Genomic DNA, 21988 nt, shown 5'->3' with positions numbered 1-21988 from the left:
TAAAATTTAGAAAATAAAAAATAATGTGAATTAATGTCCAAATCTATCTAAGATGGACAATGAATCACAAAAAAATCCTTAAAAAGACATATTAATTTAATTTGCTAACTTAAATGAACAAAGAAATGTAAAATAATAATTTTTTTGGCATAAAATATAAGAAATAAAGAGGAATGTGTATTAATGTCCAAATTCATTTAAGATGGACAATGAATTACAAAAAAAAACTTTAAGATAACCTAATAATTTAATTGACAAACTTAAATGAACAAGGACATATAAGAAAATTCACAATTAAAGTGGTATATTTATATGTATGTTAGATTTATATTGCTATACCATTATGGACGAAATGTTTATATTATTGATATTAGTGTTATCATGCATGTGTTGCATACTTCTACGAGCTTTATTACTTGTTAAAAATAATTTATATTTGTCATCACTATAATTTTAGTTAATAATAGTGTGAGTTAATAACTAATATAAAATATACTTTCCTATACGTCACAAAAATGGAATTAATTTTGCACCTCATATTTCATCAAGTTACTCTAAACTTTCATTTTAAATTGAAGTAACCTCGGAAACAACATTCTATTTATGTAAACAAATATATAATTCTAACATGTAAATAAAATGAATGAAAGAACTTTGATAAATATTTTCAGAAAAAATACATTACACAACAATGGAAGTCCAATCTCCCAAGTCACACTACGCCCTTTCATTATTAACAAATGAAAGAATATATCATCCCTACACACACTAACAGCATTTTGGATGATAATTCAACAGCAAAATGGGCATATAATCACCCCATTTTCGTTACATTCTGAGCAAATTATTGCCTCAAAACCTCCTTCGACCATTATTTTATGGCTGCCATTGCAATTAAAACACACAACGAACCTTATCCCACCACACCCTTCACAAGGCCCTTCACTCCTATCAGTTGGAATCCCTTCAAAAAGTGGCCTAAGTTTGCCTAATTCATGCAATGACGACACTAGTTCAGCTCCTCCAATGTATCTTCCCTTTATAAACAATCTTGGGGGAACTTCTTTAGCACCCAAAATGACCCACAGTTCTTCCTTAAACTCCGAATGCATCGATATGTCTCTCTCGAAGAACAAGATTCTAAGGTTTTCTAACAAAGATCTGATCCTATGGCAGTCCTCGAATGTTTTCCGTATCCCTCTTAGGCCGGTTGTGTAAAGAACAACTGAGTCGCTCCCCCCTGGCGGGCATTTCTCTTCAAATTCATCTAGGGAATCGGTGGTTTCCTCCAATTTTCGGGATTTTATAGGGGGTTGTTCGATACCATCACTTTCTTGGAAGATCTTCCCCATATTTTTTGATCTCCTCTCTACCTCTAGGGCCTTAACTTCCATAACCGCCAGCTCAAAAGCTGCAAGAAGTCTGGGATCGAAAAGGGTCCTCGAGTCCATATCTGGCCGCCTGAAAAACGACACGTCAATCTCTGGATAAAGGGACTATTTCCCTCTCCACTTCTCGGAGTTCATTGTCTTCCAAGATCTCAACTTTGGACCTCCATGTATTGATTAACCTCGAATTTTCTTTCGATTCATTTAGCTTTCTCTTCATATCCGGCCTGATATTTTCTTTATCATCACTATCACCTGCAAATTCCAATTCTTGATTATCAAGGCCTTTCATCAGCTCTGATACATCAACGAAATCAGGTTCTTGAACTTGAAACTTGTCATCAGATAGCTGGTTTACAGGTTCTTTCTGAATGGCCATCAAAGGCGAACCCGCTGCGGGACCCGTAATCAACTTCGAGGTATAAAAACCATAATCTAACACATTTACCTGAAGGATTCTTTCAGTTTTCAAGTACCCAATTTCTTTGATTGTCTGAAACTTCTTCATCAGCTTCCCTTTCACTCCTTTCATTTTTTTCCACCTCTACTGATTCAGATCGGAGAATTCTGAGGTGGGATCCAAGATTCTGAGCAAAAAGGATCCGATCAAGAGTTCGAAATGGATTTTACAGGTTTGACGATTTACAAAAAGAGAGAAAAAATTCTTGGGTGTGGATGCAGAGAGGAGATAATGTTGCAGGTGTTAACGGCTAGTAAGACCTGTGCTTCCTTCTTTTTATTTGAAAATGATTGAGCTTCTTTGCCAGGTGAATTACCAACCGTTTTTCATTTTTTTCCAGGTCATTCATAATGGTCCCAATTTAGAAATTCANATATCTGTGTGTGTGTGTGTGTATTATAAAAGTGGTTTACCAGTTCGCATGCACTTCATTGAATAATATGAACTTCATTAAATATTGAGAATACTGCTATTTTAGTCTAAATATTAAAATACGAGAAAACTGTTTTTAGTTAAGTATAATGGTATATTTGTGTTTTTGATGTCTTTTATTATTAAATTTCAATTTTAATCTATTTTTTTTATCCGACACAACATGAAAGATGAAAGGTTAAAGACTGAAATTTCTTACGATGAATCCATAGAACCAAAATTGCAATTTCTTCGAAAATTATACATAAATCTAACGAAATCTGATTTAGTTAAATTTTCAGACGTGGATGAAATCTAATTTAAGAATCAGGCAATTAATAAAAAAACATAAATACAGAGCAGACCGAGTTTAGTAGATAAAAACCAATTATCATATCTCGGATCAAACACAATGAATGACAAAAGCGAGAATGATTATTGATTATTATTATTATTATAACTTATACTAAAAAAGGAATATAGTGAAAAACATAAATTGGAATTATGAATTATAAATGTCAACTTCCTTCATTGTAATATATTTTATTCTTATTGCTTAAATTCTAAAAGAACTCTCCAATTCAGTATTAAAAAAATGCCTTATTCTTTTTTTTTTAAATGACATTAGAATCACAATCATTATCGTGCACTAAGTAAATCTTTCTGTTGACGCAATAGTATGCAAATTAGTGAGCGAAGTGGACATAGGTAAGAAGCTAATCAGTGAGCACAAAAAGTTGAACAGAAAATATAATCTAAAACAATATATATGTGCTTTCTCCTCAACAAAGTGGGATTTTACTGACACTCGCAGTACTTTTGCTTGTGTTAATGGATGGTTCGTGTATTTTGCAACACATCGTTGGAGATACAATCTGGTCCATCCAACCAGTAAATGGCTTCTATGCCAATTGGTCCTCGTCTCGTTCCTCTCACATCGGTGACACACTATGTAATTCTTGATTTTTCTTGCATTTTACATTCATTATGATGAAAGGAAAAGATTTCACAATTGATGGGCTTTTCTTTTTCTTTCTTTGTGTTTAGAAAAAAAACATAGATTTTAGACAGTCGTTAATCCAAGCTTTTATGGCTGCCTGATGCACCTCTGTTTCATTTGGATTTGCATACAGATTTTGACTTCAATTTGGGACTTTAAGATATGATTGAAGTGTCGAGAGAGGAATACGATAGTTGCAGCACAAATAAACCCTTCAAGGTTTTCGTGGATGGTCCAGTGATAATTGATCTCACTGAAAAGGAGGTGTTTTTATTTTATATGTAATGTTTCAAATTACTGCAGATTATGGCAAAAAAAATAGTGTTATAGTTGAACAAATACCATTCGATAATTGTGTCAAACAACCAATAAGATCCAGATTGCTTAGATAGGGACAGATGAAATATTACATTTGATATTTAACAAAGGTCTGCAACTCGATCTCTAACCTCGGAGTGATGCTTGAGGAACAGAAGGTAATACTAGTTCATCCACAGCCTGTCAAGCAGAAAAGTATCTCAACTCTCAAGGATAGGATAGAGATGGCCATAACAAAATATACAATAACAGGAAATGGTGCATAAAATTTATAATAAATCATAAACACAAGAGTACTACCATATGATATTGTCTACTCACACGGGACACATTACAAGTGGAGAAATCCGCTGCTCCTTTGCGTGATCATGACTTCACCGGCTCTCCAGGTGATACTCATATTGAACATGCACATTCCAGTCCTTTCATATCTGAATCTAGCGAACTTAATGATTTAGATATACCCATTGCTGTTCGCAAGGGTGTAAGGTCATGTATCAAACAGTACCCCTTGTCTAACTATATTTCGTATGATAAGCTCTCACCCAATTTCCATGCCTTTACATCAAAGCTCTCCTGTTTGGAGGTTCCTAAATGTATGCAGGATGATCTAAAAGTTCCGGAGTGGAAAGTGGCTGTGTTGGAGGAATCGAGAGCTCTTGAAAAGAACTAGATGTGGGAGATGGTCGACCTACCGAGAGGTAAGGAAGGGTTAGGATACAAGTGGGTGTTTACAACAAAATACAAGTCAGACGACGGGTCACCTGAGAGATATAAGGCAAGATTGGTAGCCAAAAGATTTACCCAAACTTATGGTATTGACTACCATGAAACTTTTGCACCTCTAGCCAAGTTAAATACTGTGAGAGTACTTCTATCACTTGTAGCAAAATTAGATTGACTCTTGCAATAGCTGGATGTGAAAAATGTTTTCTTCAACGGAGAGTTGGAAGAAGTATATAAGGATGCACCTCCTAGATTTGAAAAAACCTTTGGGTCAAAAGTGTGCAGACTGAACAAGTCCCTGTATGGACAGAAGCAATCACCAAGGGCCTGGTTTGGGAGATTTTCACAAGTTGTTGGGCTCCTGAGAAGCAAGAGGGGCATCATTTATTCACTCTATGCCTGAGATTAAATTTTTTTTTCTCTTTTTTGAGGATTAGATGATCGCCGCAAAACTTAGAAACAGACATTTAGCCATCATTGAAAGGGGCATGTACAAATCAAGCAACTACGTTAATATATGTCACTCAACATCAAAATCAAAACAATTATTATCACCATCAATTGATTATTAGAGGGTATAAAAGCATATGTTTGCACATTTAAAGCAAGAAAAGATAAGAATTTATCACAACATGAATGAACCCCTCGATGGAAATTTGAAGATGGGTGATAGATCATCTTAATACAGCACAAAGTTTGAAATAAGAACCGAGTTTATCAGCTTAAATTTTCATATTCTCATTATTTATGCAGAAGTACAATTCTAGTATTTCATCAATGCAAAGTATCATACCGATCAACACCCTTCATTATAATTATTAAAGGCTCTTGATTTAGATTAATAAGGGAGTTCAGATTCAATCTTACCACACAAGAGTTCATCCTCATCGATGTCATCAGGTACATCATAGCTTCTAACAAGAGACTCTTGGATTTCATTGCTCACATCCATGAGGTCCAACATTTCATCTTGTAAGTTCTACAAACCATCAAATTCCACTAGGAAATATAAGAAAAATATCAAACAAAACAATACTTTGGTTAAAAGAGAAAGATGTTATGAGTGAGGTTACACACATCTATATCTTGAATTTTCAGTCTTCATCATTCCTTTGAGATCTTTATTCGTGACTTCAAAGCAGACATCTTGTGAGCATGTGATATAATTAGTTATAAATGGCAAAAGTGATAAACAAATGTATCTGGGTTTCTAAAAGTGCCAACCATTAAAACATTTGCAACTTTGATAGGAACATAATAGCATATCAGAATATTAGTGCAGGATTAGTCACAAAATATCACAACATAAGTCCCCTTGTTCATGACAAATGGGTGATATTTCTAATTTTTTAAAACATGAGGTTTTATATTTAAAATCGAATACATTTAATTCATATCTTATAAAAATTCAAACACATTTACACTTCCGATAGAGGGTTTTATTTCTATTTTTTTTTAAAACATGAGGTTTTAAATGCCATTAATTATATGTATGGCATAAATACATTTATCTATATTATATTATTACGGGGATATATACTACTATATTACTAAGGTAGATGACCTAAAATAATTAACTTTTATTTCATAGTCTAATTTTTCATTTTTTATTTAATAAAATTTATCATAGAAATATAATTTATTAATTTTTTTGTTCAATAACTAATGTAACTTACACTCTTCAAAACCTTTAAAATTACTTATATATTTTTTATGTATTGAAAACAAGTGTGCTTTTCTTATTTGAAATGTGTCATGTATTGCTAAATTTTCATTATGTAAGTAGTTTTTATACATCTATCAATGAAATCATCACAAAATCAAACTCATTTTTAGTTAGTTTTTTTTATAACAAATACATAATCATAGTTTTCTTTCTTGATTGAAGTACGATCTTTTCATAAAAATATTTTGAACAATTATTAGGTGTTATAAAACGAGAAAAAAAACATGAAGTTTTTATTATATAGAGACACTGTCATTTTTGAGTTTTTGACCCGATTAATTTGAACTTCATAGAACACCATTCTTGTTCATATATTACACATGAAAACACAAAATTACATGGCATTGCTACACGCTGCACCAGTGAATCAAATATTCCCAACGCGGGAGAGAGTTCAATCAAATCCATTGATTCAGGACCTAATAATACATCAAGAAAAGACACAAAATACACGCATATAGATATATAGCCACGCCACGGAAAATCTTCAATAACTTAACTAAGATCTCAGACCACGTTCTTTCCGCGATTTTGTCACAAACAAATCTCCGGATTTCATCATCCCAGGAATGCGTCCAGAAAGAGTGAGACAACGGATTTGCATAATTCCTTCTCGTCGTCCAAGTGAAACAATAGCTGCTGGTGGACCAGGAGTGTAAGTAGACAGTTTAGTTTTGCTTCTGCCACTCATTAGCAACTTCAAGTTCTTGGCAGCAACCAAGGCATGGTTATTGGTCAAAAATCCTAGCTTCAGTTCCTACAAGAAGCGATTTCAAATAATAACTGAACCATTCAAGTACAGTATTCTCCGTACAGAACTCTTCACTACATAGTGCGACGAGCGACACAAGTAGAGATTTATATAGTCTCCTATTTTCAATGAGAAAGAATGTTGACACGACAACAGAATAAAAAGTTAAATTAGTCTCATTTTTTCAATTATAAAGCATACTGACGCAACGAAAAGGGAATAAAATGTTAAAACATTATTGTATCAAGTTTCCATTTTAAGGTATTTGTAATTTTGTATTACCAAAAGGCAAGACCATAGATTGCCCATTTACTAGTATAAATAGATGTCACGAGCCTTTGCAGTATGAGAAACATTAAGGTCTTTGTCGGAAAAATCTTGGACCAGCCAAAAAAACTTGTATCTAAATATTCCTCACCCGCACGTAAAGATTTGTGTGGGATCATAATATTGAATAGTTTGTGTGGCACTCATAATTTACTGAACAAGATTGATATGTAAATCAATTTGATATTAGGCGGCACTTTCAAGAGCAGCAAAATCTAGATTTTGTTGTATTTCCAACATATTGTATATTTGTATGGAAAGAAAAAAAATCAAGGTTTCAGTGTTTCGGCAAATGGACCTGCATCCAAGCTGATTTAGCAATACTCTACCATGAGATCATTAAAAAAACCGGGACAGAGTTAATTTAGCCTTTCTCATGCTCCAAATCTGAAGATGTCAGTGCTCATGTGTTCCCAAATATGTCGCAGACATAGAATTGACAAAAGTAACATAGCAAGAGAAACTTGTGTCGAATTAAATGTAAGTTTCTTAAGTATCTTGATTTTTATTTGATCTTTTCTTCCTTCGTTTATCATGAAGTCATTTTGTCAAACTAGCAGGCCTTCCATAAGTCGTGTATTAAGGTATAATGTATACGAGGACATTACATCCCTTAAGAGTAAAATTAAATGATGCATTGAAGAAAAAAAGCTTACTGGAATATCAGTTATATCTCCAATGGCGAAGGCATTTGGGTGACCCTTGATCCGCAAGTTAGCATCAACCATCAACCTCCCTTCCGTGTCTAAGCCATCTCTCAAGATCGTCTGCTTTAACCAAGATGAGCCAATTCCCGCACCCGCACAAAGGAAATGGCAATCAGCTACTATTCTCTCTCCACCTGATGTTTCATAAACACCATCGGTCTGAGATTCCAGATTGACATATTGGTTCAAAATGACCTCAACTTTCTTTGAAGTCAACCAATTTAGCGCTTTTTTCCCTGCCTTTTCTCCAATAAATTCCAATAACCTTGATCCTCGGTGCACTAGTGTTACTTTTTTATCAGGGAAATCTACACCGATTTCTCCTGCCAGCTCTACACCAGTCGGCCCCCCTCCAACAATCAAAATTGAATTGGCCGATTTTATCTTTTCTTGCTCTGCAACATACAGGAAAGTCAGAAGCCAGCAAAGGCATCAGCAATTAAATTTATGTATTTTAATGAAGAATCTCAAATAATGCAACAAGAGAATCGTACAAACAAGTACGCAGCTGTGATGGAAGTAAAAAATTAAATGTTCGGATCCAGCAAATTATGAATGTTTTGTGGATGCCATCTAGAATTTCACTCGGTCAAATCATATATAAATGAGTGCATCATATTAGACCAATAGCCCAAGTAAACAAATAAAAGTTCATCAGTACTCAGACCATGAGAAAATTATGATATCACTGGCCAAATGGGAATCATGGTTTTTAAAAGCATGCAATTTCAATTAAAAAGGAAGGTTAAAAACAAGCAAATGAAGACAACTTTGACAGAGTTCATTGAAGGGTTATTCTATACCACAAGAGGAAATATAATCTTGTATTAAAGATATGGATCCCAGATGTATTTCATGCAGAACCTACATATATTTGGATTCATCCAATACAAGATGTAGCTTCGAACAACCAACACATTGAATTGCTGTGCCAATACTATAATAATCACATTCCACAGTTGCTTCATTTTGGCTATTGTACCTGCTTGAAAGTAATGAAGCCTCTCAGCTTTCGTAAAATCACCGGTGTGTGCATGGCCTGTGGCAATGACGAGATAATCATACCCAATCGAATGACCTTGGGCAGTCAATACATTAGTTTCTGTAATGTCAGTTGCAGCAGATGTAATAACTTGAGCGTTAGGAAGGTAATCTGAGTGATTGATCAAAATTCTTTCCGCGAATGAGGGTTCGACCATGGCTCTCAATTTTGCCCAGGGGATCTCTAAATACTCCTTCCTGTATTATGTTTCGATCAATCAAATGAAACCAAGCTCTTAGGAGGTTACAGCTCAAGTAAGATTATACAACAAATCGTGTGAAAAACACTGGATCTCAACAATAAAAAGTTAATTCTTTTTTATTACTGATTTCAGTCAGAAGTCTATTTACCCTGCAATCATGATCATATTTTAGGTCAATACCACCAACCCTCATTGAATTGCTCGTTTATCTACACCCCGGCAACAACACTATCGAAATCGAAACCAAGTACTTCGTTAATCTAATCAAAGAAAGGCCAGCCAAAGCAATCAAGCCACGTGTAAAACGACTCATCGAGCTAAAACACACACACAATAATACTGTAAAAAATAAGGAATCGGAGAAAGATAGCAGACTGACGGATCAATGAGGACAACATCAGCATCGTTTTGAAGCTTATGGGCAATCAGAGAACCGCCGACTCCGCCGCCAACCACGACCACCCTTTTCTTTTCTCCGGTTAAGCGCTCCATTGCTCACCACAAAACAAAAGGAATTGAACAATGAACAATTGTGCTGTGTTATCGTAGTAAGGAAGAATCACAATCGCGCAATACTCGAGCCAAATGATTGTCGGATATATATTCATACTGTTTACTTTTGGGATCATGTTTAAAAAACTAACCCATCAAATATCTATTCTATCCTCATTTTTTTAAATATTTTCAAATATTGTTTTTTCTTTTAAACCTAAACTAATGTTTTCTTTTTTCTTATATGCAAGTCTCTTTTATTTATAAACGTTGTTACCCAAATTCCACTATCTCCCGATTTACCATCAACTTTCCTCTCTTCGATTCTCCCGACTCCGTGTTTGATTTGCTAATTGTATGTATCCATACCTCGGCGATGCGTTGATCATTCATCCAAATTGTCTGATCATCGATTGACGAAAGTTTTGTATTTCCGAATGTTTCTTTTTTACTAAAAGCTGAATTTACCATGCGATTATATCAACGGTGTTTTTCTTCTTTTTTTCGGTAAAAAGTTTATATGTTTTTATATGTAACGGTTGCTTAATTATTGGTCCTGATTTATGTGGGAAAAAAATCCGATTAACTAGTTTTTTTTCTCTTTGTAATTTTTTGATCATTGATGCTTTTTTTTTTAGTATGATCGTAATATACAAAGTCATTTGCTTTTGTTGTGAATACGTGAAGCTTTGTTTTTCGGAGTTTTGTTGTATTCTGTTTAATTGTTGGTTCCTGTTTTTTCACATGAGCGCGACCGAGTGGCGACTGAGTTATATAGTAAAAAATAGTGAGCAAGTTCATGTTTTATATGGTACTTAATATATTAAGATATATTTTTATTGATAAGATATTATAAAATGAAAAATATTGTGAAATAAGCTAAAAAGCGATTGAAGGCGACCGAATGACGATTGAGTGATATGGTAAAAACAAAGTGAGCAAATTCGTGTTTTATATCCTATTTACTATATTATGATACGTTTTCATGGATAAGAAATTATGAAATTAAACATAGTGTGAAATAAGGCAAAAATGACTGATGTCGACCGAATGGCGACTGGGAGCGACCGAATGGCGACTGAGTCATATAGTAAAAATAGTGAGCAAGTTCAAGTTTTATATTCTACTTAATATATTAAGATATATTTTTATGGATAAGAGATTATAAAATGAAAAATAGTGTGAAATAAGCTAAAAAGCGATTGAGGGCGACCGAATGAAAATTTAGTGATATGGTAAAAACAAAGTGAGCAAATTCGTGTTTTATATCCTATTTACTATATTATGGTACGTTTTCATGGATAAAAAATTACGAAATTAAACATAGTGTGAAATAAGGCAAAAAAGACTGAGGGCGACCGAATGGCGACTGAGAGCGACCGAATGACGACTGAGTTATATAGTAAAAAAATAGTGAGCAAGTTCATGTTTTACATTCTACTTAATATATTATGATATATTTTTATGGGTAAGAGATTATAAAATGAAAAATAGTGTGAAATAAGCTAAAAACAATATTTTATAGTACATCAAGTGGTTTTATTAGATCACTCATATATCACTTAGTCGCTCTCAGTCGCTCTTTGTATTATGACATTATTTTTATATTTTACACTATCACTCCATTATACTATACTAAAATAGAGTAAATAGACCTCAAACGTGAAGTTACTCTTATTTTCTATTATAAGAATCATATATCACTCAGTCGCTCTTTGAATTATTTTACGCCACTTTTATATTTTATACTCACACGATTATAATATACTATAATATAGTAAATAGTCCACAAAACATTAATTTGATCACCTTTTATACATTGAATAGTACAAAATATCTTCGATTCATTCATACTAAATCATTAATGTTCAATTACATTTTTTTAAATAAAAAAAAACATCCAACCTTCCACTTCCAAAAAACAATATTTTCTAGTACATCAAGTGGTTCTATTAGATCACTCAGTCGCTCTTTGTATTATGACATTATTTTTATATTTTACACTATCACTCCATTATACTATACTAAAATAGAGTAAATAGACCCAAACGTGTAGTTGCTCATATTTTCTATTATAAGAATTATATATCACTCAGTCGCTTTCAGTCGCTCGTTGAATTATTTTACGCCACTTTTATATTTTATATTCACACGATTATAATATAATATAATATAGTAAATAGTCCACAAAACATTAATTTGATCACGTTTTATAGATTGAATAGTACAAAATATTTTCGATTCATTCATACAAAATTATTAATGTTCAATTACATTCTATGGTCAAATTACTACCATCAATAGAAATAGTTGTCCATTCTTCAGATTCGGATAAACATGTATAAGTTCTTTGTTCATCATTCTTCCACTTTCTATTAGAATTAATCAAAATCTGGATGATCGTCATTCCTATACAAAATAATCAATAAAGATGTCATAAAAATTAAATGATTTAACATATAATCGGATGACATAACATATCAAAGTGGGCGACTGAAAACAGAATTGAGCGACTGAAAACAGAATTAGGCGACTGAACCCATAATGTTTGGGTGACCGAACAATTAAGAATGAAATATATGAAAAATTATATTTACAATATAAACATTGTAATAAAAACCAGTAAATCGATAAAAAAAAATTGAGATGACATTAGAACTTACACCTGATTTAAAATCTCTGACAATGTTGAGAAAAATTGAAACTTTTTTTAGGAAACAAATGAATACAATATTCTCTTGCTTAATGTAGAGGAAAAAAAATTGAAGAGATGACCAATGAATGAAGGATGAAGAAAAGAAGAATCGTTGTGAGAAGAATGAGAAGAATGGAGGGAATCGAACAAGAATCCATTTCCTTTATCTCCATTTTGTTTCTACTCTTCTTTTATTTTTTAATTAATTAATTATTTTTTAAGTGAATATTATTTATCAAATTTTGAATTCTAAAAGACTAATATTTAAAATTAAAAAAAATATATTCAGTATAATTAACTTCAAAATATATTTATTTACNAATCGAACAAGAATCCATTTCCTTTATCTCCATTTTGTTTCTACTCTTCTTTTATTTTTTAATTAATTAATTATTTTTTAAGTGAATATTATTTATCAAATTTTGAATTCTAAAAGACTAATATTTAAAATTAAAAAAAATATATTCAGTATAATTAACTTCAAAATATATTTATTTACAACAAATATTTATAATATAAAAAAATATAATCTAAATTCACAATCAAACACTACTTCACTTTTTTAAACATTTTCAAACAATAACATGTTAATTTATATTATCCTGAGTTTGGGTTATGAACAAAATAACAATATCGAGTTATTTTAGGTCTGGGCGTTCTTATATTATATATTCAGGTTTTCAGACTGCTGATTAATTCAAGCTATTCAAACAATATCATTAGAAAATTAAGATGTTTTGGCAATAATTTCTGAATCCCAACTACAATGTATCATATGTCAAACTGACAGGTAGTACATGTGTTCAAATCGTTGAATATCTCGCATTGGCACCGATCATAAAACAGTTATTTTCATAAAGGATATTGAAGTCAAGTACTTCAAACGGCTGCCCTATATAGAATGATTTCATAATATCTTATCAACTTACGAATGACACGAATGACATAAAGTTACATATTTCGAACATGGTGTATCAGCTTTACGAAAAACAAGAGCTTAAAGTCGCAAAAGCACAAGAACCATTAAATGAGCATTTAATGATACATACGGCGAATGAAAACGACATGTTCATTATGTCGAATGGTAATACAGATGATCGTTGAAAAAAAATTCGGTCGTTTGAGCTTTCAATTATAAATATGCAAAACTTTGAAGATAATAATTCTACGGATTCCATCAACGAATTATCTCAATCCTTCATATTTTAAGATCTTTGACTACACCTAATATTTTCGATCACAACTTGCTCAATTAAACACGTTCTTATCAGTTTATATCGGATCATCGAGGATCATTTCGTGCTATACCAATAACTCAGTTGTCAAACCGATCGTAGGTTTTTTATATCGTTGTGTGGTGAATAGAGTATTCTTAAATATCCTCATTTGTAAAATGCTCATTAAGAATTTCAATATATGCAGTGATAAGTAATAACTGAAATGAGTTGTTACAAGACGTTGTGAAACCAAAATCTTTTAGTGAAAATCTATTTAAGTGAAATAAGGGGTGTCATATTAGTTTATCTGCAGTCCTCCATAAAATACTTGTGTTATTTTATTACGCACTTTACATTCTTGCAAATCTTATTTCAAACCGTTTCTGTCAAATATATTTCATCAATAGTGAAGTCGGACTGTTCCGCACTTATTTATTTTTAGTAGTCCAACAAATCTAATCGTTCAAGAATATTTTTTCTTAACAACTTTAAAGCTATTAAGAACGGTTCAAAGTTTATAAAATTTTAATAAAGTTTCTCTACCTTTCTGAACTCTAATACGATTCCAACATACTTAATTTTTTTTTGTTTTCTTTCTTTGTAATTTTCAAAATAAAGAGTCATAACAAAATCAGTTTCAAACGAAATGTAAGTATTATTGTTTTTAGTCATATATTTTTAATTGAATCAACAATAGTCATGCAATAAATGATTAATTTTATCATTATGTTTTTATAATTACATGGTTAAAATGAATTCATATAAATATACATGGTTAAAATAAATAAATTCATATAAATATACATGTGTATTTAATAATATACTTATATACATAGTTTTTGAACCATTTATAAAATATATCAAATAGAACATTTATATTAAATTTAATTATTTTATATTCAAAATTTGAAATTGTTTCAAATTTTATAATTTGCAATATCAATAATATAAAATTTGATTCAAACTATAAAAAAAATTCGTGATTACATGATCTCGACAGGCTTGAAGGGCACCATTATTATTAATATTCTGTTATTATAAAAAATTATTAAGAAAAGTAAGGTTCAAACATTTTGACTTTAACGTCTAATCGATCGTTGAATGGGTTTAGTAGATTCTAGACACAACAGACTAATCAACGGACGAAATTATGCTAAAAAGTTGCTGTCAAAGAAATATTTTTCTTGTAGATAATATTTTGAAATGAAAAAACAATTTCCTCAATCTCGATCTATTCGATTTTTCCCAGATCGGCGGCTTCCAAGTAACAGCAATGTCCCAATTTATGGTCAGAGTTTTAAGTTAAGAATAGGTCTCTTATGCGACGGTTTCACGAATCTTTATCTGTGAGACGGGTCAACTCTACCGATATTCACAATAAAAAGTAATACTCTTAGCATAAAAAGTAATATTTTTTCATGGATGACCCACATAAGAGATCCGTATCACAAAATACGATCCGTGAGACCGTCTCACACAAGTTTTTGGGGTTAATTTAACTGTTGGAAGGAAAACTCGTGTATTTTGAAACGATGATAATTTTCTAATGAAAGTACTTCTATTCAAGAGTGGGTCTAATATGAGACCGTCTCACGGATCTTAATCTGTGAGACGGGTCAACCCTACCCATATTCACAATAAAAATTAATATTTTTAGCATAAAAAGTAATACTTTTTCATGGATGACCCAAATAAGAGATCCGTCTCACAAATACGACCCGTGAGACCGTCTCACACAAGTTTTTACCTCTATTCAATTATTATTTTTAAAAAATAGTGACTTGTGAAATGAAATTAGACTTTGAGATTAGGTAAATTATAGGTGTTCTTTTGTAAATTTTTATAGTGTTTATTTGTAGATTAGTATTATTTATTTTTATTTTTATTTATAGAAAAAAATAATAAGGAAATAAAAAAAGAAATCCATTTCTATTTTTGTATTTAATTTATGAGATAATCTTATAAATATAAATTTATAGTGATAATTTATTAGTATTTGTTAAAAAAATAAAGCTTTTACATATAATATTTTTATCTCTTATTTAACGTATAATTTCTTAATTAAATTTATATTTGATTGCATATATATTCGTAGTATTTCAAATTTTAATAACATGAAATTAATCGCCATCAATATAAAATTGCAAGAGATTTATTCTAATATAGAATTAATTGTCCATACTATGTAATTCTAGAGAAATGTGAACTAATATCATGTATATAAAAAGTTAAAAAATTTAAAAATCATAATTAAATTTAAATCTAAATAAAATTTAGTGGTTTTATTTTAATATTAGTATGATAATTTTTTAATTAAGAGTATTTTAGTTAAGAATCATTAAACATTAGGGGAAAAATCATAATTTTAGTCATGTTATTTGCGTTTTCTCGATTTTTAGTTGTGTTAACAATGAATTTGCGTTTTTAGTTCTATAATTTATATTTATTTCATTTTTGGTCATTTATTGACCGATGTCCGATCTATCAATTGAAAATTACTTATGTGGCGCCTGTGAGTGTTGGCGTGGATTTTTGGAAGGACGGATAATATTCTAAAAAAATCATGACACATGAAAGTTTTTCTCCATAAATTCATGTCAACATCTATGTCGGTTACATAAACAATTTTAGCAGACAATCGAAACAATTTTGACAGACAGACACGATCGACTAAGTAAAAAAATCAAAAGAAAATACAAATTACATGACTAAAATACAATTAACCATCAACAAGATTATAAATGTTTACAAAATTAAAATTACAAATTCACGGTTATTAGAACCAAAATTTAAAAATAATATAAATTGCAAAGACCAAAAGTTTAATTATCGATATATATGGTACATTTAAGTAAATCATGGTTTGGGCATTCATAAAAAAGCATAGTGAAAATTGTATGATATTATAAATTAACAAACTCGTGGTCATGATATTTTATCTTTTTATTTTTGATCTATTTAGATTGATAAATAATCTTAAATATTAAACACGATGTTAATCAAATATCGATAAAGATTATCTAAATTAATCGATGCACTTTTCTAATACGTATTAAAAGTATGACAAGAAAGATTATTATATAAGCGACATGAGTATCTCCCTAACAAACTCACGACACTTTCAGATTATCAAACTATATATTTCACAGAGAAATAGTTAATCAAATCCACGATTCCTGCGCTTATTATATAAAAATCAAGAAAAGAGCTTATTATATATGAATCAACTAAGAACTCAAACCAAGCTCCCTACGTGATTTTGTCACAAACATATCTCCAGATTTTATCATAGCAGGAATACGCCCAGAAAGAGTAAGGCAACGATATCGCAGAATCCCATCTCTTCGTCCAAGCGAAACGATTGCCGCTGGTGGAGCAGGAGCGTAGGTAGACAGATTAGTTATGTTTCCACCACTCATTAGCAACTTCAAGTTCTTGGCAGCAACCAAGGCTTGATTGTGAGCCAAATATGCCAGTTTTATTTCCTACAAGGTAAGTGTTTTGGAATTATATAAAAGCGATTCAAGTATAGGCAGTAATCCTAGACACTGCAGAGAATTGGGAGGAAAGGGGATAGTCTTTTTAGGAAATTTTCATCATCCTCTTCTAATTTGATTTCCAATAATTTTAAAAAATTACAACTAAAGTTTCAAATCCTAACGTTAAATAACATAAAGGTATTTCTATCACCAGAAAGCCAGACCACAGATAATTCATTTAGAAGTATAAATACATTCCACGAGTCTTTGTAGGATAAGAAACATTAAGGTCTTCATCAGAAAAATACTTGTCCCGCCCATGTAGACATGTTAATTTAAATATAGGTTTATTATGTATTCTTGATTTTTATCTTTGTTTATCAGGATATATCTGAGGATATTACTTCCCTTGTAAATAAAAACAATAATATTTCATAAAAGAGGAAAAAAACTTACTGGAATATCTGTTATATCTCCAATGCTGAAGATGTTTGGGTGGCCCTTGACCCGCAAGTTAGCATCAACCATTAATCTCCCTCCCATGTCTAAGCTATCTTGCAAGATCGTCTTCTTTAGCCACGATGACCCAATTCCCGCACCCGCACAAAGGAAATGGCAATCAGCTACAATTTTCTCTCCACCTGATGTTTCATAAACACCATCAGTCTGAGAGTTCAGCTTGACAGATTGTCCTAAAATGACTTCCACTTTCTTTGAACTCAACCAATTCAGAGCTTTTTGTCCCGCCTTTTCTCCAATAAATTCTAATAACCTTGATCCTCGGTGCACTAGTATTACCTTCTTATCAGGGAAATCTACACAGATTTCTCCAGCTAGCTCTACACCAGTCGGCCCCCCTCCAACAATCAAAATTGAATTGGCAGATTTTATCTTATCTTGCTCTGCATTATACAGGAAAGTCAGAAGCCAGCAAATGCAACAGCGATTAAAATTTGTGTATTTGCTGTTCAAATCCAGCAAGCAATAAAATCTTTGGGGATGTCATTTCTCGGTCGAATTAAAGTATGAATGAGTGCATCATGTTAGGTACGTACATAAACAGTACTCAACTTGAGAACACGATAATATCAAGGTCCAAATGGAAATCATAGGCTTAAATGCATAGCATTTCACTAAAAATGAGGGATAAACGCATGCAAGTGAAGGCAACGTGATGGAGTTCTTCGAAAGGTTATTTATGCCACAACAAGAGAAATTCTCCTGTATATTGCACATCTTTATATAGGAGGATCCAGATGTTTTTTTCATGGAGAACCCACATATGTATTTTGATTCATCTAGAAATGTATGCTATGTAGAACGTAGATTTGACCAAGCCATGCACTGAATTGGTGTCATGCCGTGCATATGAAGTAACTAGTAATCACACTCCCGCACCTGTGTTGTTTTATCAATCTCACCTGCTTGGAAGTAATGAAGCCTCTCAGCTTTTGTAAGACTACCGGCGTGTACATGGCCTGTCGCAATGACAAGATAATCGTAACCGATTAAACGCCCTTGCTCAGTCAATACATTATTTTCTGTGATGCCGGTTGCAGCAGACGTAATAATTTGAGCGTTAGGAAGGTATTCTGAGTGATTGATCAAAGATCTTTCGGCAAATGAAGGTTCGACCATTGCTCTCAAATTTGCCCAAGGCATCTCTAAATATTCCTTCCTATAATTTATTTCGATTAATCAAATGAAACCAAACTCTTTACAGGTTACAGCTGGAGAAAAATAAGAAAACAAACCATGCGGAGAAAAACTGAATTTCAACAGCAAAAAGTTATTCCAGTGATTTTAGTCAGAATTCATCTTTTCCAACACATTCAAAAGGTGTAGAAATTCGCTTTCAGAGAGAAAAAAAGGGGTGTAGAAATCCTCCCTGAACAGTTCCACTCCTGCTTTTTATTGGTGAGTAAAGACAAAATAACTGAATCAACCATCTAAGAAAATTGATTACCTTATGCTGCTGCATTTTCCCCACATATGTCTATGTATCTAAGTCACAATACCAAAATGTAGACAATTTATCAAGATGAAGTCACGGAGTTTAATGCGTTGGTACAAAACAAATCGAGCCGCTAATATTACACAAGGTTATGGTGCATCATTCTACTTCATCAGCCGTGGCTCAGTTTCTACTGTATCAAGTTTATTGAATATGGAAACGCAATACAGAATAGTTTGCTGAAAGCAGAGATGCAACCTAACCTACAGGTACGATATAAATACATAGTACATATTCAACTAAAACCTCAAGAGTATCACAAAATAATCAAAAGCCAATACAAAAAACCGTATCCCAGTGGCAATTTTCACCATGACATTAGTCAAACATGTCAGTGTGCTCAAACTCACTAAACGCATAAAGTATGTTTTGCTTCAATAACCTAATTTCAGTTGCTTCTTAGTTCATATTCGTTCTCATTTTCTAATCCGAACATTCCTCAGCTTCCCATGATTCAAAATTATAAACAGATCTATCCATATAAAAAAGGGATTGTGTCCTTCACATTACATCAAGACCAGAAAAGCCACTATATCGAAATTTCTCTATCAAAAACTTGATACGCAATTTGCCACCAAACACAAACACACATAAAAATGGCTCTTTTATCATATCCCGGTAGCCGGACCCTCATCGAGGCAAAAACAAATCGAAGAAATGCCAGCTAAAACAAATCAACCGCATATAAAGGTAACCCACATTGCGACCCCAAGAGCTAAAAAATAATGAAAAGGGATCGAAGAAAGATAGAAGACTGACGTATCGATGAGGAAAACATCCGCATCGTTTTGAAGCGTTTTGGCGATGAGCGAGCCGCCAGCTCCGCCGCCAACCACCACCACCCTTTTCTTTTCTCCGATCAAGCGCTCCATTTCTCACGCCAAAACTAAGTTAATTACAACCTTCTCCTCAACGATTAACCAAAGTTTTGGTTCCAGCTAGATATCAATGTCGTAAGGAAAGAGCACACAATATTATGCAATTGCATACAGTTTCATTGATTTTAACGGACAGCATTCAGGATTTTCCACAATGCATTGATTTTCCTTCTAGAATGTTTGAATTTCTTTTTTTTTTTTTTTTGATAAGAAATTATATCTAATCAATTCATTAAATATTTAAAAATGATTTAAGTAAGTGTCTGCAAATGTTTTTTTCCTTCAAATTTACAAAATTTGTAAATTTTTGAACTTTGAGTTATCATTTTTTATGGAGGTTGTTTGTGTCATGAATTTTTTAAATTCATTTTGTTTAGTATTGTTGACGGCAATTGATTTTTCTGATATTTTATTATTTGTCTTGTTGTTTATATGAAAATATGTATGAGAGTACACCAATCAAAGCCACATATTTTGGGTCTTATGTTCTACGAAGATGGTAATATATGGTTTCTGTGAATTATATAATTTATTAGTTCTTCATACATGTAGTTAAGAAAAGAATCAAATTTTGAACAAAAAATTTATGACAAACATAGTGGATGAAAAAAACATGTTAAAAAAATAATGTTGCGTATTACTACGTCCTTATTTCTTCCAATATTATCTCGATAGATTTCAAGGTGGCTAAGAGGTTGTTTTTGTCTATTTTTTTTAGTTAAAGTGACTAACAAACTAATTCATGAGATATATAATGGTAACATAGAGAACTACTCGCCAAATAAATTCACTTAGCCGAATAGTGAAATTCAAATTGAGTTATACAATATTTCATCAAATTAATTTTGTCTATTATAAGATGCTCATGAAATCTAAACAGTTGTATTATTAGATGAGATATTGAATAAGACAAATACTTTGATATATATATTTGAATGATATCTCATATACATATCTTAATTACGTTATCTGTGTCCTTCTCAAGATTTTTAAAATACAATAATTAATTTGTATGTCGTTCCACAATATATAAAATATTATAAAACAAAATATAAACTTGATAGAATAAAATTTGTTTTGTTCATGAGATTAAAACTATATCATCCTCATGATATGATGCACGCAATCATTGTTTCAAATCTTCTAAAAAGACGAACGAAATGACTTTCCTGAATTGCGTCAAATTAAACGATGACACGGTTCTAAGATATAGTCATTTGAAAAGTTTTTCAAGTTTTTTTCTCACATTGATTGAGAAATAATTGTTAAAAATTTATTAAACTTATAGCTATATGTTGATAATATTGATATTAAATATATAAAAATGATATTGCAAATATCACGATGTTCGAAGAAATTACAGCACCATTCATCGGTTATGTTGTTGAAGAATATATAGGTTATACATACTTTTAGTCACAAGTAAAAACCAATCACGACTAAAAACAACATTTATTCTTATGAGTTATAGTTGATGATTGTCAAAAACTGAAAAATCATTCAACAATAAAATAAATATTTGGAAAATAAGAATACTGGATAAAAACAATGTAGAAAACCAAAAAAATCCTGATAGGGAAGTAAACTACGAGCATGTCAGATCCCAGCTGAGGATGTTAAATAACATAATAGATGTTAAAGACGATCATATACTTGCTGAGTCTACCAAAATGGTTATATGTATATTATAACAAACTACGACAAAGAGTTGTTGAGTTATCAAAATCAACCAAGAAGTATATTGAAAAATGTGTCACATGGATAAGATAACTTCTCCGATTCATATACCGTTGGCGTCTATGGTCATGATTTTTGATTTTGTGGTTTGGTTTGCTGAAATTAATAAATGCTATTAGCCATATTTTAAATCATTTAAATATTATCAAAATTTCGTACTTATATTTCCAGCAATTTAATTGCTCGCGTGCAACGCACGTTCACTTTTCTAGTGTGTATATATATATATATATATGTATATGTATGTATGGATGTATGGATGTATATTATAAAAGTGGTTTACCTGTTCGCATGCACTTCATTAAAGAATGAGAATACTGCTATTTTAGTCTAAATATCAAAATATGAGAAAACTGTTATTTAGTTAAGTATAATGATATATTTTGTGTTTTTGACGTCTTTATTATTAAATTTCAAT

At 31.7% G+C, this 21988-nt stretch overlaps 2 protein-coding genes, 1 long non-coding RNA gene and 1 pseudogene across 3 annotated transcripts; all 4 read right to left on the bottom strand.

The window, feature by feature from the left end:
* Positions 1-670: 670 nt before the first annotated feature.
* Positions 671-2178, bottom strand: LOC140990545 (uncharacterized; annotated as a pseudogene).
* A 951-nt stretch (positions 2179-3129) lies between these two features.
* Positions 3130-5431, bottom strand: LOC140990397 (uncharacterized). The gene is made up of 3 exons (XR_012177645.1): positions 5381-5431; positions 5171-5282; positions 3130-3757 (listed from the first exon to the last, which is right to left on the bottom strand). It is a non-coding gene; the product is annotated as an uncharacterized lncRNA (long non-coding RNA).
* Positions 5432-6284: 853 nt separating this feature from the next.
* Positions 6285-9671, bottom strand: LOC140990660 (uncharacterized). Its single transcript, XM_073460481.1, has 4 exons — positions 9438-9671; positions 8797-9053; positions 7764-8209; positions 6285-6786 (listed from the first exon to the last, which is right to left on the bottom strand). The coding sequence occupies exons 1-4, from the start codon at positions 9548-9550 to the stop codon at positions 6529-6531; spliced, it is 1074 nt and encodes a 357-aa protein (XP_073316582.1). The 5' UTR covers positions 9551-9671; the 3' UTR covers positions 6285-6528.
* A 6854-nt stretch (positions 9672-16525) lies between these two features.
* LOC140989546 (uncharacterized) lies at positions 16526-19995 on the bottom strand. Its single transcript, XM_073458783.1, has 4 exons — positions 19715-19995; positions 18363-18619; positions 17398-17843; positions 16526-16947 (listed from the first exon to the last, which is right to left on the bottom strand). Exons 1-4 carry the CDS (start codon positions 19825-19827, stop codon positions 16690-16692), a joined length of 1074 nt encoding a protein of 357 aa, XP_073314884.1. The 5' UTR covers positions 19828-19995; the 3' UTR covers positions 16526-16689.
* Between the last annotated feature and the right edge of the window lie 1993 nt (positions 19996-21988).

This window comes from Primulina huaijiensis, chromosome 12 (genome assembly GCF_012295235.1).
Source record: "Primulina huaijiensis isolate GDHJ02 chromosome 12, ASM1229523v2, whole genome shotgun sequence".
In the NCBI taxonomy this organism is placed as follows: domain Eukaryota; kingdom Viridiplantae; phylum Streptophyta; class Magnoliopsida; order Lamiales; family Gesneriaceae; genus Primulina; species Primulina huaijiensis.
This window is presented reverse-complemented; position numbering and strand designations above follow the sequence as displayed.

Excerpts from the sequence above, each read along its gene's own strand:
- LOC140990660 (XM_073460481.1), bottom strand. The coding sequence starts at position 9,550 with ATGGAGCGCTTAACCGGAGAAAAGAAAAGGGTGGTCGTGGTTGGCGGC. Across the intron at positions 9,054-9,437 it reads GATGTTGTCCTCATTGATCC|GAAGGAGTATTTAGAGATCC; the intron begins GTCAGTCTGCTA and ends AACATAATACAG. Across the intron at positions 6,787-7,763 it reads GAGATATAACTGATATTCCA|GAACTGAAGCTAGGATTTTT; the intron begins GTAAGCTTTTTT and ends CGCTTCTTGTAG.
- LOC140989546 (XM_073458783.1), bottom strand. The coding sequence starts at position 19,827 with ATGGAGCGCTTGATCGGAGAAAAGAAAAGGGTGGTGGTGGTTGGCGGC. Across the intron at positions 18,620-19,714 it reads GATGTTTTCCTCATCGATAC|GAAGGAATATTTAGAGATGC; the intron begins GTCAGTCTTCTA and ends AATAAATTATAG. Across the intron at positions 17,844-18,362 it reads GCTTCATTACTTCCAAGCAG|AGCAAGATAAGATAAAATCT; the intron begins GTGAGATTGATA and ends TGTATAATGCAG.